Source organism: Zootoca vivipara, chromosome 11 (assembly GCF_965207765.1).
Source record: "Zootoca vivipara chromosome 11, rZooViv2.hap1.1, whole genome shotgun sequence".
Lineage (NCBI taxonomy): Eukaryota > Metazoa > Chordata > Lepidosauria > Squamata > Lacertidae > Zootoca > Zootoca vivipara.
Window position 1 is genome coordinate 32,311,223 of NC_142594.1, and position 18,169 is coordinate 32,329,391.

General features: G+C 40.9%; 1 protein-coding gene across 2 annotated transcripts in view; it reads left to right on the forward strand.

The window, feature by feature from the left end:
- CDK6 (cyclin dependent kinase 6) overlaps nt 1-18,169 on the forward strand; it is a 99,943-nt gene that overhangs the window by 71,081 nt on the left and 10,693 nt on the right. For both annotated transcript variants that reach the window (XM_035128715.3, XM_088653586.1), the window contains exon 6: nt 17,433-17,483. In XM_035128715.3, coding sequence (XP_034984606.1) covers nt 17,433-17,483 — 51 coding nt within the window. The remainder of the gene's footprint in view (nt 1-17,432; nt 17,484-18,169) is intronic.

Here is an 18,169-nt window from a genome sequence, read left to right on the forward strand (position 1 = left end):
AAGAAAGAAAAACTCTGATTTCTGATTTCAGAGTAGGCTTGAGTGCAAATGTTTGTATGTGAAACAGAGTTAGATAAAAATAGGCTGTCTTCTGGAGCTTCCAAAAATAGTTTTATAATCCTGGTCTTAAAACCAAGGAGAAAATGGTTGAAATAAAGAGAAGTGCAGTTGACCGGGCAGCTACCAACCACGTTCATACCCTGGTAATCTACAACTTCATTGTTAACTATTTGATATACAGACATTGTCACAGTACTGCATTGAATATTTTCAACTCGGATTGTTGTATTTATATAGTTTTGCAATAGCTATGGCCTAAGATGCGTTATTTCTCTAAAGGCACTGAAATATACTCTGAGTCCTGTAGTGACTTCATGCTCTTTATTGCAGCTTGTAAAACAGTGAATGAAATGCCCCCCAAACCTCAGCCTTTTATATACATTATTTACACAATGAGTCTCATCTGGTGGGCTGATTCTGCTTCCCTCCTGGGGCCTAATTGGTCTTTTCCTGCAGGCCAATCAGTTGTTGCATTCTACGATCCTACTTGCCTACCATATTGTTCTAGGATAGGCATCCCCAAACTGTGGCCCTCCAGATGTTTTGGCCTACATCTCCCATGATCCCTAGCTAACAGGACCAGTAGACAGGGATTATGGGAATTGTAGTCCAAAACATCTGGAGGGCCGAAGTTTGGGGATGCCTGTTCTAGGATCTAAGCTTAGTACATAACAGGCACGTTGCAAGAAAACAAAAACGAAAAACTGGCAATATTATAGTCTTAGTACCAATAAACTGTGAAGTTTTGCAAACACCCATGGATTGTTTCTGAAGTGGCTATTTAAATGCAACTCTTACTTCTGTTAGCTTTACTGTGAACTGCTTTTGACTAGTTATTTTAGGATGGAAGTTTGACTGTTGGGTCAACATTGTAACAAACCGAATTTGTTTGTTTTATTATCATGGTGACTTATACTTCCTTTTTCTCGTCTCCTCATTGTTCACATTATTTAAAGGATTTCAGGCGTGGCTTTGTTCTTCTGTACTTTCCCACTGTTTGGTGTGCTGCTATTGAAGCCATTTTGGTGGGATAAGAATTTCTGTAGAACTGCCAACGCATGAGGGGCTTTGCTGTTTTGCCACCTTTTGCAAGCCATTTTAATGTTTCCTTAATGCTAAATTGTCAAACTCCAGAACTGCATTGTGTCCATCTCAGGCAAAAAAAGATCACTTTTTTTAAAAAAAAGGTCTAGGGGAGGTGTGGAGAACCTTTTACAGACCGGGGGCTGCATTTCCATCTGGGTAACCTTCTGGAGGTCACATGTCTGTGGTGGGTGGAGCCTGAGGCAAAAGTGGGTAAAGCAACAAATAACTCTAGCCAGACAGGCATAAACACACAAGGAAGGTGTGAAGTATACCTGGTGACTGGTGTATCTGAGGAGAGGGTGTGGCCTGGGACAGTCCTGAGGGCCACCAGCCCAGAGGCACCACACCCCTGGTTTTAGGGAATATAGGGCCAATAAGGAGAGAGAACTGGCAGAGCTGAAAAGCAGGTTGCCAAGAAGGCAATCCAGAAGCAGGAATGGGAACAAGGCAAAGAGAAGCTTGATATGAGAAGAGACAGAATGGGAGGAGAAGGCAAAGGTATGCAGGGAGAATTAGAAACTGGAGAAAGAAATACAGTCATACCTCATGTTGCGTCCACTTCAGGTTACGTCTTTTCAAGCTGCGCCCCACGGCAACCCGGAAGTACCGGAACAGGTTACTTCTGGGTTCGCCACACGCGCAGGCACAGAAGCGCTAATCACACATGCACAGAAGCGCTAAATCGTGCCACGCACATGCTCAGACGCAGCACTTCTGGATGCGAACGCTTCGAGTTGCGGACGTGCCTCCGGGATGGATTACATCCACAATTCAAGGTTCCACTGTACTCCATTGACCAGGCATTTAACAAAAGGTCAGGGTCTTGGTATTTATGCCTTGCTCAGCCAATCAGGAAGGCCCATGCTGCTTTTCTTTACTGAGATGACTACCACATGAACTGAAAGAATGCATAAGAAGGTGGTGTGGCCTCACCCCACAACTGGCACATGTTGCTGATGTGCCCCCCAACCTGTCAGCATATCTGTAGAGCTCCTCCAGGTGAAGCCTTACACATAGATGGGCTGCTGTGTATGTTACTTTCGGCATACACCACGACAGAAATACTCTAGCATAGCAATTTTGCGCTACCAATTTCTCAGAGCCTAATTTCCCAGAGTAGTTTATCTACCATAACTCTAAAAGTTTTGGGAATAGTAGGAGCTTGGTGACTGGCTGAGAGTAATCAATGTCATAGCAATAACAAAGGAACCTCATATATGCTTTTATATCAAGCCCACGCTATTTTGATATATTGGATGCTAACGGACAAATATAAGCTATCCAGAAAACATTAAATTTCTGCTGCATTCAAATTATATTTCTGAAGTTGAGACACCTCGCTTTTAGCTCTGTTTGTGTATCCTGGGGCAAAGACTTGGAATAAAAAATATTGCTTTTCAGCAGACCTGTATGCCTTGCTGCCCTTTTGTCTGGCAGGGAAGCATGATTCAAGCTGTCATTGTTATTCTGTTACATTGAGAGGTCACTGGGTTAAATTAGAGGCCTGTGTTCATTCAGCCTTGATGGTATGAGTCCAAGACTCCAGAAGAAAAGCTGAAATAAGCAATCTAATAGGCTGGCCACCTGTCCAATGATGAATTAAAATCCAGACCAGGACTAGCTTGAAAGTACTAGAAGCCTCCAGTGTATCTATATGCCCATGAAGGATAGAACAAAGGGTTGGGGGATGAGCTTAAATGGAGAAAAAATAGAATCTAGATGTTTCTCGGGAGAAGGGTTGCTCTTCTAGTGTAGATAATCTATACTGTAAGTGAACGTTTAGAAACATCTCTTGGTTAATTTTTTCTTTTATTAAAATAGTTTTGAAAATGGATAGCACCAGGTCCAACTCAGTTACAAGGGATTTGGGGTCAGTAGTAGCAAAATGAGATCTGAAGTCAGTATAGATACTGATTTAGAATATTAAAATGGCCACTTTTTCTCTGACTTAATAGGAAAATGGTGGGTCCCCTTGTATCTACATTTTTCTGCTATACATATTTTACAAAAACTGACCAGATAAATTGGGACATGATGTTTGTTTGTTTTTCTTAGCTCCAGGAATGATAATGATAATATTTTATTATTTATATGCCGCACAACTGACTGGGTTGCCCCAGCCACTCTGGGCAGCTCCCAACAAAAAAGAGTAAAAACACAGTACAACTTTTGAGTTTCACTACAAAAATTACACCTCACACCTGAGTGCATTTAACTTACGGTAGGTTAAATTGATGCTTTCTTTGTGGGGCTACGCATAAGGTTGTCCCAGAAACTGCAGCTAGTACAAAATGCAGTGGCTCATCTACTCACTGGGGCAGAATGTCACCATCAGGCTGTGCCATTGCTGAAAAACTTGAAATGCCTGTCAATTAGCTACCAAGCTAAATTCACCCTTATGCAGCTTGGATCCAGGATACCTAAAATACTGTCCTATCCCTTCTATATCAAATCAATTCCTGTTACCATCTCATCATGAAGGCCATTCCATAAAATGTTGGAACTAGACTTTTAGTGTGGCAGCACCTATCCTTTAGACCAGGGGTCAGCAAACTTTTTCAGCAGGGGGCCAGTCCACTGTCCCTCAGACCTTGTGTGGGGCCGGACTATATTTTGAAAGAAAATATGAACAAATTCCTATGCCCCACAAATAACCCAGAGGTGCATTTTAAATAAAAGGACACATTCTACTCATGTAAAAACATGCTGATTCCCGGACCGTCCGCGGGCCGGATTTAGAAGGTGATTGGGCCGCATCTGGCCCCCCGGCCTTAGTTTGGGGACCCCTGCTTTAGACCTTCCTCACACCGTATACCAGAGGGACACTGTCTTTGTTTTTATTTTTTATTTTTTGGCTGCCTGTTGAAGACCATTCTCTTTCAATGGGGGATTGTCTTGTTTAAGTGAAGATCTTTTAGCCTGCTCTTTAATCTGCAGTTGCCTACAAACTGTATTTTCATATGTTTCACTGTTGATTATTTTATTGTTAAATTACTTCAGGTTGGTTTATGGGAAGTGCTTCATAAATGAAATAGATAAATACATAAACTTAAGTAAGCTGCAGTGAAATCATTGGGATGAAGGGGCAGCTTCAGCTGAAAGGTTTGGTGTTGGCTGAGGTGGTGAAGGCACCATGAGAGTTGTGTCTCAGTATCGGGTCAGGTTTACTTTTCATGTGAATACTCTGGCACAGCACATGGCTGAGCTTTAGTTCACCACCTCATAGAACGTGGGGTGGTGAACCAACAGGTGGCAAACTGCAGTCTTGTCATATGACTGTGATGGGTCAAACAGTCATCTTCCCAAATAAATCATCCCATGGGGCTTAATCTCTTCAACTGTTTGTTTGAATCTGTCCTATTTCCATTTGAGCATGTTTGGGAAAAGTGTGCCCTTTTGTCGTTTCGTTATTTTTGCTTCAACTCATTGGTCTACTCTTGTTCTTCCTTCAGAATTGCACATCTGATATGTCTGTAGGATATGCTTTTATTCATAGCAATAAACATTTAAATACAATCAGATTGTATTATGATTGTTGCTGTCTTGGTGTTAAACTGGTGCTTCCCTCAGCAAATCTGTGGACAATGTTACCTTCTAAACAGCTTAGTTCAACAAGGTTTCTTAGATGCAGGTGAAAGGGTGATTAAAGATACGTGTACACATATATATGTTGTCCACGTTTTATGCATTTGCAGGAAACACTAACACTTCCTATAGCTGAGGAACCAGATCCATTCGGTGAAACACTTAGGAGTTAGAAAAGAGTTCCATGAGGCTAATAATTCCATTTCATTGTATAAACAACTGAAAAATATTTCATATTCATTTCCTTCTTCCTTCTGTTTTTTGGCTTGTTATCTTCCCAAGGGCCTACAGTTGAGCTGATTGATAACCGTTAGTCAAATCCAGTAACTGTATCTGTCTGTGGTTGGAGAGGGGTGTTGAAGTGGATGCCAGGCTTATTCATTTGTGGTTTTTTCTTCAAGCTCCCGATCATGCCAGGCTTTGTCACAATAGTAGATATGATGGGCAAAGGAAACCGTTGATAAACCATAGAAACCGAAAACTGTTACTTGCCCTAACAAAAGCAAAGAGGGGAGGGGGAACGCCAGCTTGACAGACAGGATATATTTTTTTGATATATATATATATATATATATATATATATATATATATATATATATATATATATAAAACAAACGCAAAGCAATGACAGAATTCAGTTGTGTTGCTAAGCACAAATGCAACATTTGCAAGAGATGATGCAGCATCAAAATATTTGTGAGAGCAGGAGAGCTGTAACATGCATACATACATACATGTGTTTGCTGGAAGTGGTGAGCAGAGCGGGGTTATTCATTTGTTTTGTTTTTGGTCTTGTTATTTTTATGTATTTTGTTAATTTTAGCTTGTATTTTTATGTTGTGAACTACCCTGAGATCTGTGGATGAAGGGCAGTATACAAACTTAATGAATAAACAAACAAACAAAATCCACAACTGATAGCCTTGATCTTTGTAAATAAGAGTTTTGTTTTCAAAGCTCCAATTGGTTGTTTGTTAAGTATAAATTTAACGCAATCCACTAGGAAGTTACTCTGCACAAATTCTGTTGGAATTAATGGCAGCTTCATGGGAGAATGGCCATTTCACCCATTGAGTTCAGTATGTGGCTGCAATCTTATACCCACTTACCTGGTAGTGCGTCCCAAGGAATTCAGTGGAACTTACATTTGGGTAAATGTGTGTAGGATTGCACTGTTAGATTCTATTAAGATCTTTTGAGAAAGCCTACCTCTCCAAAGATCAGTGGGAGATAAATTTGTTGTGTACATTAAGAGCTGTTGTTTAGTTGAAGGAACTTATATTGAAAATAGCAAATGAAAATAAGTCTGCAGTCTTAACTACACTTGCTCAGAATCTGTAAATTTCACTAAAATCAATGAGGCTTACTTCCATGTGAATGGGCTTAGGTTTGGAGTAAAATCTAACCCACTGACAAAGATAAAGCTTTGTATATTTTGGCACTTTGTATGTCATGCTGACATCTGAGACTGTTTGAAGATGAAATCTAAAAGGTCAGAGACCCAGCTCTTAGGGAAATAATTTCATTCACCATATCTATATCTATATAGATCTACATCTATATGCTAGTTTGAGCTGATTAAGAAACATCTTACTTTATCCAGTATTGTAATGAAAATTTGTATATGGTTCTCCAGTTTACAAGAAGCTGCCAACAAAATAGTTTCAAATTCCAGATAGGAGTGCAGAATATTGTTCCCACTTTGGGATCATTTAATTCAAACTGAAGATATTTGAAAATGCACCTTTGTGTTTAGTTTTTCTAAACAAAAAAGTTTACATAGGTTAAAGGAGGTAATTTTATATTTATATGTATAAATCTATTTACTAGTTTGCCCCCTTTGATCAGATTCATCGTAGCAACTCCCTCTGTGCTCATCAAGGCTTTTTGTTTTATTCATTTTTAAATTATTTTAAAGCATAAGGTTGATAGACATTCAGGCAAGTGGAAAATCAAATAGATATCTGAAAAAAGATAGGACAGCGGGACATTGACAGCTGAGGCAAAAACATAACACAACTCTGAAATATTTTGCCATCTTGTACCAAGTAATTACAATCCTGAGCCAGATTTGCTCAAAGGGAATGAGAGGGAGCACAGTGTGGGATCTGATGCTGTTTAGACATTTAAAGAATTATATATTTTTCCAGTTCATAAGCACATCACAGCTCCTTTGATACTGGCTACCTCTTTCAGCCAGAGGGACTGTGAGAACATTTTATAGCCCGTAGATCAGTATTATTGCGGACCCTTTTGCAGAATCTAGGAGTAACACACAATATTCCAAAGCAGCTGGGGGCAGGTGGTGAGGAAAAGAGGACTGAAATGAAATGTTTCAGAAGAGTGACATAGGAAGCTCCCTTTTACTGAGTCAAACTATTGATCCACCTATCACAGTACAGTGGTACCTCAGGTTACAGACACCTCGGGTTACAGACACTTCAGGTTACAGACTTCGCTAACCTGGAAGTAGTACCTCGGGTTAAGAACTTAACCTCAGGATGAGAACGAAAATTGTGCGGTGGCGGCAGCAGGAGGCCCCATTAGCTAAAGTGGTGACTAAGGTTAAGAACAGTTTCAGGTTAAGAACGGACCTCCAGAATGAATTAAGTTCTTAACCCGAGGTACCACTGTATTGTCTACACTTGCTGGCAGTGTTTCTCCACGGGATCAGGCATAGAGACTGTTCCAGGCCTACTTGGAAATGCGAGTTATTTACATGTGTTCTGCTATTGAGCTATAACCTTTCCCCATAGGGCATATGTTTTGTTCTCTGCTGATCCATAGTTCATGACCAGATCTGTGGACTTAAGTTCATCATTCTATGGGCTTAGGTTACTAGCCATTATTGCTGTGTTCTGCCTCTGAATGCCAGTGGCTGGCAATCGCAAGTTGGGAGCGTGCCGTTGCACTCACGTCCTGCTTCTGGGCTTCCGTAGACATTGGGTTGGCCACTATGAGAGCAGGACTAGATGGGCCATTGGCCTAATCCAGAGGACTCATTTATCCTTCTTAGAGGGTAGATTGGTTGAACCTTAGGAGAAATTTATTGATGGCAAGAGCAGTTCAAGAATGGAATTGGGGATTCTCTGGCTCATAATTTCTTGCATTGACCAATTATCTTAGCACGGTGTGCTTGAGCTCCATGATAATAGACTATTATGCAGACATAGTTGTCTGTAGCAGTTTTTTTCCTTTTCCCATGACAGCAAGCTGGTCATCATGACCAGGTCAGAATGTATGTTAATGCTCAGTGACGAGCTATTCTTATCTTGCTGTGCGTCTCTCAAATAAAACTGCCTATATATTGAGATCATCATTAAGCATTACTTTCAGAGTGCCTGACACATTAGTTAACACTCATAACAATGCCTTGTGCTCAGGCTTAAAAGAAAAGCAACAGCCAGCAGATCAAAGGCATATGGAAAAGAGAATGGGAAGGATGAAGTAGCATCTTGAAAACAGGTGACTCCTATTTAGCCCTTAGATGAAAATCACTTGGTTTTTCAAATACATACTGTATGTTGTTTAGTCATTTAGTCATGTCCATCATCCCATCATCCCTGACCACTGGTCCTCTTAGCTAGGGATCATGGGAGTTGTAGGCCAAAACATCTGGAGGGCCACAGTTTGGGGATGCCTGAGTTATTCCATCTCCAGTTCTAACTGTAGCTTCTTGTCCCACATGGAGATTTCTCAGGAGACAGATGATACATATAGAGGCATGTAAAAAACTTATCATTCTTTCCCCCCTTTAACTCATTATTTCTTGAGGCACTTCAGGTATAAAGGATATATATCTAAGGAGTATTTTTAAAAGCACGTACAGGCGACAGTGACCATTTTGCAAGGGGGTTCCATTCCTGCCCCCCCCTCTCGCCCCCGGTCGATGGAGCATGCACAAGCCTGCCCTGTTCTGCCCCCTTCTGGGTCCCACAGGATGTGTGCAAAATTGCCACTACCTATATGCATGTTTCAATATAAGACAAGATCAAAGTACTTCATAATTTTGATGTGAAATCAGACTCCATGTGATTTTGTCAAACAAACTGATTTAGTTAAATCAGAGCAGCCAAACTGGATGAACTCAACACATTTGCCTAGTCCTTCCTGCTGAATAATGTATGTTGTATTGTTTTGAGCTCAAATCACTATGGTATATACTATGAACAAAATATCAATTTTCTGTCTGCTGTCACAAGAGCTCTTAATTTCTTCTGCACGTGTTTAGTAAGCTTTGGTAAGGCAAAGCAGCTGCTCCAAATTATATATTTTACCTCATCTTGCTTTCATGGCTTTTATGCCAAAACCCAGGCAGCTGGTTTTAAAGTTGAAATTTCACCTTGTGCTGCATAATAGCATGGTATTTAGTGTTGTAACGGTTTCCGATGCCTTTATTGTTTTGAAAGTCTAACCTTCTTCTGAAGCACTTTGCTAATCGCCCATGTTCCATTACATATAATTTCAAACATTTGCTTTATCTGGTTTTTAACTATAAGTGCAGGCCACACTGTGAGCCATTAGTTCTCGCTTAATTTAAGCCACAGAGGTGGTACCAAGTATACCTTGATCAACAAGCTGGGCAAATTAAAAATGTACATCAGTGGAAAACCAAATGCTGCATTCATGCTGTTTACTCAAGCTATGCCTGTTTAAATTAGGTTACATTATTTTTGTTTCATAGCAAAATTCATATATTTTTTAAAGGAAGTGGTAGAGAATAAGGAAAGATCAGTGGTGTTGATCGAGGATGCTACCCCATTACCAGCATACATTTGAGATTCTGTGGCCAGACCAGTTGGATTCTGTGTGTTTCAGGCAGCAAAAGGGCATTCTCAACCCCCTTAATAAAAAAGTACAGTTGACAAACCCAAGAGACCATTTTGTTTTTCTTAAGGGTTACATGGGCAACATCTCCCTTTAAAGGGGAAGGACCATAGCTCAGTGGTAGAGCATCTGCTTTTCATGCAGAAGGTCCCAGGTTCAATCCCAGGCATCTCTGAGTAGGGCTGGGAATGCCCTGGGGAGTTTGAAACCTTTCCCCAAAGATTCTGTGTTGTATTGTCCCAGCATGCATGGCTTAACCCAGGCCTCCCCAAACTGCGGCCCTCCAGATGTTTTGGCCTACAACTCCCATGATCCCTAGCTAACAGGACCAGTGGTCGGGGAAGATGGGAATTGTAGTCCAAAACATCTGGAGGTCCGAAGTTTGGGGATGCCTGGCTTAATCCATGATTCATTGCTGCTTATAAAGCATTTAGCACAGTTTTTAATTCTATTTTTCAAACACCGGTGTTTTAGTGATAGAAACGGAAGATGGTGTTAATTGTTCTTCTACAAGGTACCTGTAACATTTGAGGTAACCAATAAGTTGACTGCTTTTTTTTCTTTTTTTTATATTTGCTTTTTGCTCTGGTGTTAGAAAGGCCTCAAGTAGGTAAGAGTTAACTTCCTTCATGCTTTCATTCATGTGTGCAAAGGCTTTCAGCTGATACAAGTAGGAGTATGTTTGGTTAAGCAAAGTTTATTCCATGAGAAACTGACCTACTGGCATTAAACATTTGCTGTTCAAAGGTTTCCCATCATAGCAGTCTGATTAGAAATATTTTCAGTTGGTGAGGCCCAAAGCAAATATGTCTCAAACTTGGAAAGTAGAACTACTGGTAGGTGTTTTTAAATAAAAAACATTCTAGCATGTTAGAAAGGAATGGCCTTAATATACAACTGGTGGGACTATACATCACTCCGACACCCTCCTATTCAACTACAACTCCATAGTAAGTTGGCAACCCCTCTTTTGCTGTTACAAGTATGTTTTGATCAGTGAACTGATCAGTGGTTGAAGACTTAAATTTATGAAATGGTCATTCCAGATCCCTGTCCACAAATGGCCATTCGGATAACCTGAATGCTGTCCCATTGCCAGTTTTGAAATAACATTGGCCTTTGCTCATGGAAGAGGGGGCACCTTCATGCCCTTTGCATTATGTAGCAAAATGTCTTGGACTTGCCCTGTTTTCAAAAGAAGCAGTTCACATGGTTATCTGAGAATCATTGGGTGATGTACAGCACATTTTCCAAGTGAAAGAGGAAAACAGCTGTCATCATATTCACTTAATGCTGAAGTTAAGTGGTCCTTACCCATGGTTTTCTCAGTAGTGATGTATGGAAGTGAGAGCTGGACCATAAAGAAGGCTGATCGCCGAAGAATTGATGCTTTTGAATTATGGTGCTGGAGGAGACTCTTGAGAGTCCAGTGGACTGCAAGAAGATCAAACCTATCCATCCCGAAGGAAATCAGCCCTGAGTGCTCACTGGAAGGACAGATCCTGAAATTGAGGCTCCAATACTTTGGCCACCTCATGAGAAGAGAAGACTCCCTGGAAAAGACCCTGATGTTGGGGAAAATTGAGGGCACAAGGAGAAGGGGACAACAGAGGATGAGATGGTTGGATAGTGTTCTCGAAGCCACCAACATGAGTCTGACCAAACTGTGGGAGGCAGTGGAAGACAGGAGTGCCTGGTGTGCTCTGGTCCATGGGGTCACAAAGAGTCGGACACGACTGAACGACTAAACAACAACACCCATGATCAGATTGCAAGTGAAATAGGAAAACCCAAATACTGTATAAGATAGTAGTTTCTTGGGCTAACACGAGTTATAGTCCACAACATCTGGTGAGTAGCCACATTGGCTAACATATTGAATTAGAATGGAGGTCATACTTTGATCATCTGTAGAATTTTACATTACGTTTCATTTCTGAATTGTTTCTGTTTTAATTCTGCTTCTTTTTCCTCTAACCATCCAAAAGGAACCTCTAATGTTGTTTTTGTTGTTGTTGTTGTTTCCAGCTAATTCTTAGAATTCTGGACTTCTCTGCCCAGCCAGGGTTTGTGGAGTGTCAGCTGGTAAAAGAAGCACTACATAGTAAAGTGAAGTGCTTCTTTGTGAAAAGTTCCAAACCTGTAAAATTTTGCTCATCTCTATAAGGCCAAAAGAACAAACAGTTCTAATGGCTGTAGGGATTAACACAGTTTGGCACAAATTGCTCATCAAGACTCTTAGATGCTTTGCTATGACAGAGTAGCACAGTTAAGCTCTCTGGAATTATTCACTCTGTGACTGGGATGGGGGACCTGCGGTCTTCCACATGTTGTTGGAGTCCAGCCAGTAGGCCCCATGGTCATGGATGATAGGAGCTGGGGTTCAACAACATCCAGAGAGCCACATGTTCCCCATCCCTTCCCAATGAGGTCGTAATGCAGCAGAGTCATTGCATACTTGTAAGGGAACCACAGGTGTAGCTAGAGCCTTCTTTTCCATATTACCTGGTGAAAAAGGCAAACAAGATTTGAAAACCGAATCACAGCTTTTTGCATCGGCCTCTAGGAGCTGCACCAGTAAAACTACAAAGCAAGTTTCAGCTTTACAAGATTTCTTATCGCGCATGTAAATAGCTCATTTGGATAATGGCCAAGGTGTGTAATCTCACTCTTTGATTATTATTATTTTTTAAGTTTTTCCCCCTTAGAAGGGAAGCGGAATCTAAGCAGACTTGACTATAATCTTCATGGATTCCTTATCTTGTTTCAAGGTTCATTACCTACTGAAAGGGTTGACATAAAAATACAGTGTCTGTATTCTTTGTCACCTCCCAGCTTCCCACACTGATCTCTCTAGAACAAATCATATGACCCTTTGCAAATGGCAGAATGAGGGCTAAGAACCCCAATGTTTCCTTATAAAATGGATGCCTGGTAAAGCCGCCGTTTGATTGCTGCATAAGCTTCTCCACTTAACAGTCAGCATGCAGTGAGGTTTGTACATTTTCTAGTACACCACAGTATAAATTGAACTAAGAACAAGCCCAACAAAACACTGGAGTGACCCAGTGAGACGGATTTGATTCACATCTGACCATGTGAATCAACCTTTCTGTCTGTCTTTTTTTATAAGCCACTTTTTTCAACAGCTCAGTGCTCAAGAAAGAATACAAACTATATGCATGAGAACAGTATAAATCAAAAAGCAAAACTAAAATTAAATAGAACACAGCTGAGCCAGAATAGCCACTAACAATCACAGTCAGTCGCTTGTCTGTTGACATAAAAATGTATTGCACCGTTTCCAAAATCTTGCTAAAAACGGGCTTTCTTACCTCAATGCATTCCAGGGTCTGACACTCCCCATAGAAAAAGCCTTTGTACAGTTGTAATGATCAGACAGTGCTCAGGGCTGCCACCCCCATCTTAATAGATGTCTGGCCTCATATGGAGCATGTGTGGCACGACAGTCCTTTGAGTATGTGGGTCTCATGAAGAGGTTTAATCTTGAAACCAGGGCCTTTGCAGATCTGCAGCTTTTTATGTAGTAAAATTAGATGTCCAGATGTAACTAGGGGCTCATCTACACCCACAATTGTCCCACCATTTTCCCCAGAAAAAAACTGTGGTTTAGTGCTGAATTGAAACAAACTATAATTGAGTTTTCAGCAGATTGCCGTTGGTTCCGATTTAGCCCTAAAGAGCATGTTTCTTGGGGGAAAGCAGTGGGGGAAGGGAACAACCACTTGGAACCATGCCTAGAAAGCACGGGACAAGTGGTTCTAGGCACAAGACAAGCAGAAGCATGGACAAGTTCTAACATGGTGCCCTCCAGAGGCTATGGAACTCCACCTCTCATCAGCTCCAGCCAGCATAGTTCATCCCTGATTTGGAATGTATCTTCCAACCACCTCCCATTATTAAATGGCTCCATTTTCTGTTTTTCTATGGAAATAACTCAGTAATAACTCCGCTTTGCACCCTAGTGAGTCTTGTATTTCTTGAGCTTGAAGCCATTCTGCAGGTGTCTCTTGAAGAAACTCACAGAGAAGAATCAATAATCCCATTGGATACAACCAGACGTATTTACATATGGCTGAGGTAGCTTTCTGGACTATGTGCTATGTTGTTACTATTTATAAATCATGCTTCTGAAAGAGATTGTGCATGTATGCATCATGTGTGTGTATCAACATTCACTTTATTCTGGATAATAGTATCTCAGACAACTCATTCCTGTTCCAGCAACAGCTCATCTGGCTATAAACTCTACTTCCGCTTATACATGTATATGTTGGGGGGAAAGGCAAACATAAAGTGTATATCTTAACAGTGAATTTTTTAAACGTTTGCAGTAACGTGGAGGCTGTAGCCAATCACAAAGGAAGGCTGACAATTGTTCATGCATCTGTTGAATGTCCAAAAATGCAGACCTACACTAGGCTATATTGAGTCCATAATTTCAGACATTCTCCAGATACAAATGGGATCATAGACAGTTTCTGCTGTTGGGACATTTATCTGTAACAGATATACAATACTTCATTTGTGGGTGATAACATAATGTTCCACAATCTATAAGAAGGGTCCTGGCATTGAGAAGGTTGTTTTGGCTGTTTACCTATACTTTTATGCCTTATAGCCAGGGTTGTGCCAATAGCCATATCTGCCAAGGAAATTTACCTACTGGGATTTGGTTAGTAGAGCTTGTTCATTTGACTTTTGGAATCACATCACTGAAAACATAACCACCACCAAAACCAAAAATCTTTAAAGACGTTAGAAGCAAGAAACCAGCTTGGGAGGTGTTGGAGTGGTGAAGTTCATTAGTGGTTTTTAAACAGAGGTTGAATGACCACCTGCCAGGGATTCTTCAGCTGTGGTTCCTGCATTGCAAGGGGTTGTATCCTTCTAACCGTAATTCTATTATTCTTTCCAGCTTTGTGCCCTACTTGATTGGACTTGGTTACATTGAGCTCAGGTGCGAACTTAACACTACCAGGTTGCTGTTGTGATTCCTGCCATTTCAGTGTGCTGAATGTTGTCGTAATTTTTTGTGCCATTTCAGATTAAACTCATATTGACACCTTCAAAATGGCAGGCCTGTTTCTAGAAGTAAGCACACATTCAGTAGAAGTTTTCCCCCATCTAGCTGTGGCCGAGTCATCCTTTTTTATTTTTGGTAAGGAAATAACGTTTGCTTGTAATCATGCTTAATAGCGACATTCAGATGAACTTCCTCCTGCACTGTGTCTCACATCCACTTGCACAGACATAGTAACTGAAAGGAAAGAAGAGGAAGAAGTATCTGACCACACTGAAAAGTTTCATGCTCGCAGAGGGAGAGCTAGGAGCCAAGCAGAGCTCATTGCAGGAGTTTGCATTTGACTAGAAGTAACTCAAAGTGGGTCCAAATCATGCAGTGCTGCCAGCTGTGGCTTGTGAAAATTTTTCCCATGGTTGGTTTAGACAGGAGGCTATATCTCAAGATGCTGAAAATATTGAGGATTTTATTTTCAAAACAGTCCCTCACATTTCAGCCAATTATTGTTTACAGATATTCTTCAGGGTGCTTTCCAATTTTTTCACTTTTTGCATTTTTGTGTACAGCACAAAAACAGAACTGAGGAGAGCCCAAGCAACATTAGAGAGGGATTTTGTGAGATTATCTCACTTTGGGGCTGTGACATCTGATAGTTCCTTGTCTGCCATTTGGACTCCCTGGAGTCATAACACAAATACCTTCTACTGGAAAGCAAACTAGGGTATTTGACATTGTGCTGTCATTATTTAATTTTGTGGAAGATCCAGACACCTCTTTCTCCTCCCCCCACAGTCAGTAAGCGTGTCTGTTCTAGGGAAATCGCATGTTCCCTGGATATAAGCTGTAGTTTGCTGGGGAAATATGATTTCCCCTTGTCTGGTACATCTGTTTCTGCTTGGTGGTTCCTCCCCATAATGGGAGGTTTCAGTTTTAAATATTCAATTTTAACACTGTTTTTATGGAGGCTAGCCGCTAGACGAATCCAGTAGAGAGGGGCCATAGCTCAATGGTAGAGCCCATGCTTTGCATGCAGAATGTCCCCGGTTCAATTCCCAGCATTACCAGGTTAAGGTCAGGTAGCAGCTGATCCCAAAGATGTCTTCCTCAGAGCTAGTTAAGAAAACTTTGTTTTGTTTTATTTCAGTTGTCATATTACCATCATTCCTCATTGTGTTGCTGTTGCTTTCCACAATTCAGGAAGGTTGAGCTTGGAGCTGTTGCTTCAGTAATAAACCTGTTCAGACTGAGAGCTTATCAGAGGAGCTGGAGGTTCCACCCCTTCCTGGTTCTCTGTCAGGACTTGACGTACACATGCTTCTCCCACCTCTCAAGTAGCTAGTTGAGCACTTTGCTGGTGGCATTGAAGCTCCTGCCTAGAGTGTCACCTGTGGCCCTGGGGAGTGATTGGCAGGGTGTCTGACGGTGGGGTGGGAACCAAGGCAAGCAGGATTGAGACCTCTGGTTCTGGGGTGAGAATGTCCAGATCAGACAGCTAGCTGTTCATTGAGGGAGGGGGAAATAAAAAAGAGAAAAGCCAACCCCACTGCTGCCTGTCTAATTCACCCTCTTAGTAACATGTTGTTGTTGTTTTCAGACCACAGAATAGAACCACACACATCTTGGCAAATAAAAGCAGCTGCTCCTCAATTTAAAATGTTGTTATAAATTCTTCCATCTTACAATTCTGTAGTGAGTTGCTTACATAGTCATTGGACTGTGGTGAGGTTTTTTTAAAAAAAAAATATTGCTGTTATGGAGTTTCTGTCATTTCCTTGAAGGTGACAAAAATATTGGAAGGTTGACGACCACAAGCAGACATTTTAATCGGGTGATAGTGGTATGAGTGAATTTGCAACGCTCTTTCGAAAACATTTGATGCTGGATTGTGGAGAAAGTAAGAACATCACGAGAGGCAGCTACCATCTTAGTTGGCTATACTGTACTAACAATGACAGAATCCAGATATTTGTGTTTGGAAGTTATTTCTCTTGGTTTTCATCTCTGGCTTCCAGCCCAGAATTTGAGGCTGCTGTATTGGCAGTTCTAGAGGGTCCCACGTGGCTCTCCGTAGTGTATTTGGATTAGAAATGGGAGGTCTTGTTTTTCTCCTAAACACTAGTTTCCCTTTCCTATTGTACATACTTGGTGGATTTTGTCATGCTGTGAGGTGGTTTCCAATGAGTTAATCTGTTGAAAATGCTTTGATACTCATGCCTGGCTCAGGATGAGTCATTCTTAAGGAACTAAGTATAATGCTTGCAAAAATAGGCTTTCTACCTTTAATGCATGTGGCTTCCTTGTTGCAGAAGACATAAATAGGTTCCTCATATTTACAATTAATTTTGTTTCTGTTGTTTGGATAAGGAATAGCCCTGACGTTGTCTTGTACATGGAATGTAGCTCTACTCATTTCAAATGCACAACTTATGGAGTTGCTGTCAATGGCACTATTAAACCCAAAGCATTTGTTTTAGTCTTAAGAGACAAGCATAGAGCTTCTTTTTAAAAAGACTTTTCAGCTCTCACTTGGGAGAAAAATATTATGTTGGAAACGGTTTGGGAAGAGTGGATTCTAACAACCAGCTTTTTCTCTCTCAGTGAGCATTGATTTTTACAGTCTCCAATGGTGGGAAGCAACTGAACTGTCTGAAGGTTCCAACAAACCCCGCAGCTAGCATATGTTGGATGGATTTCAAAATGTATTCTTTTGGTTGGTCAGACACTGAAGAAGCTAAAGCAGCCAAGACTGGGAAACACATAGGAAAGCTAGATGAAGGATGTTTTTAAAAATTACTTTAATTACAGAATGTGTTTGTGTTTTCCTTTTCAGGGCACTTTTTCGTGGAAACTCGGATGTTGATCAGCTAGGAAAAATCTTTGAGTAAGTAATAGCTTCCTGCATTTTTTCTTCACATAATTAATTTTTAGTGCAATAAGTGCACAAGAATCATTCATCTGTTACCGAGTCCAGATACTGCCCTTCTAAATAAAACTTCTGTCTTACTTTCCAAGCACTAGATATGCCATATTTTATAGGAGGGGCAAATCCCTTTCTTCAGATTGACTGCTCTACAGAGTGTCATTACAGGAATGTCACCTGCGTCTGTTGGCTATTGTTTTTAATGATGTTGGTGACAGCAATGCAAATCCCCCTCCCCACTTAGTGAAATTCTGTTATTTCATTATTATTATTATTTTAAGAACAAACATGTTAGCAGTCTCTTCCATGTCTGTGTTCCATGAGAACTACCACAGTTCTGGAATCAAGTGTTCATCCTACAATTGTATTGAGTCTTCCTGCTTTTTAAATTCAGAAAGTGGCAAGGCTTCCCCCTAGTGCCTTACAATTTCAGGAATTTTTGTACACTGTATTTCTTTTCTAGGTGTGCCCTAACCTGCTATGCAGAAGCAGCACTGGGTCACCCATCCAATCGCTTTGCTTTTGTTTCATACTATGACATAGCTGTGATGTGGGTCTCCTTTCTCTTCCTTTCCCATCCATTCTCCTGACCTTGTGTTCCTTGCCTTTTTAGATTGTAAACCTAAAGGCAATTCCCCCGTCTCCGC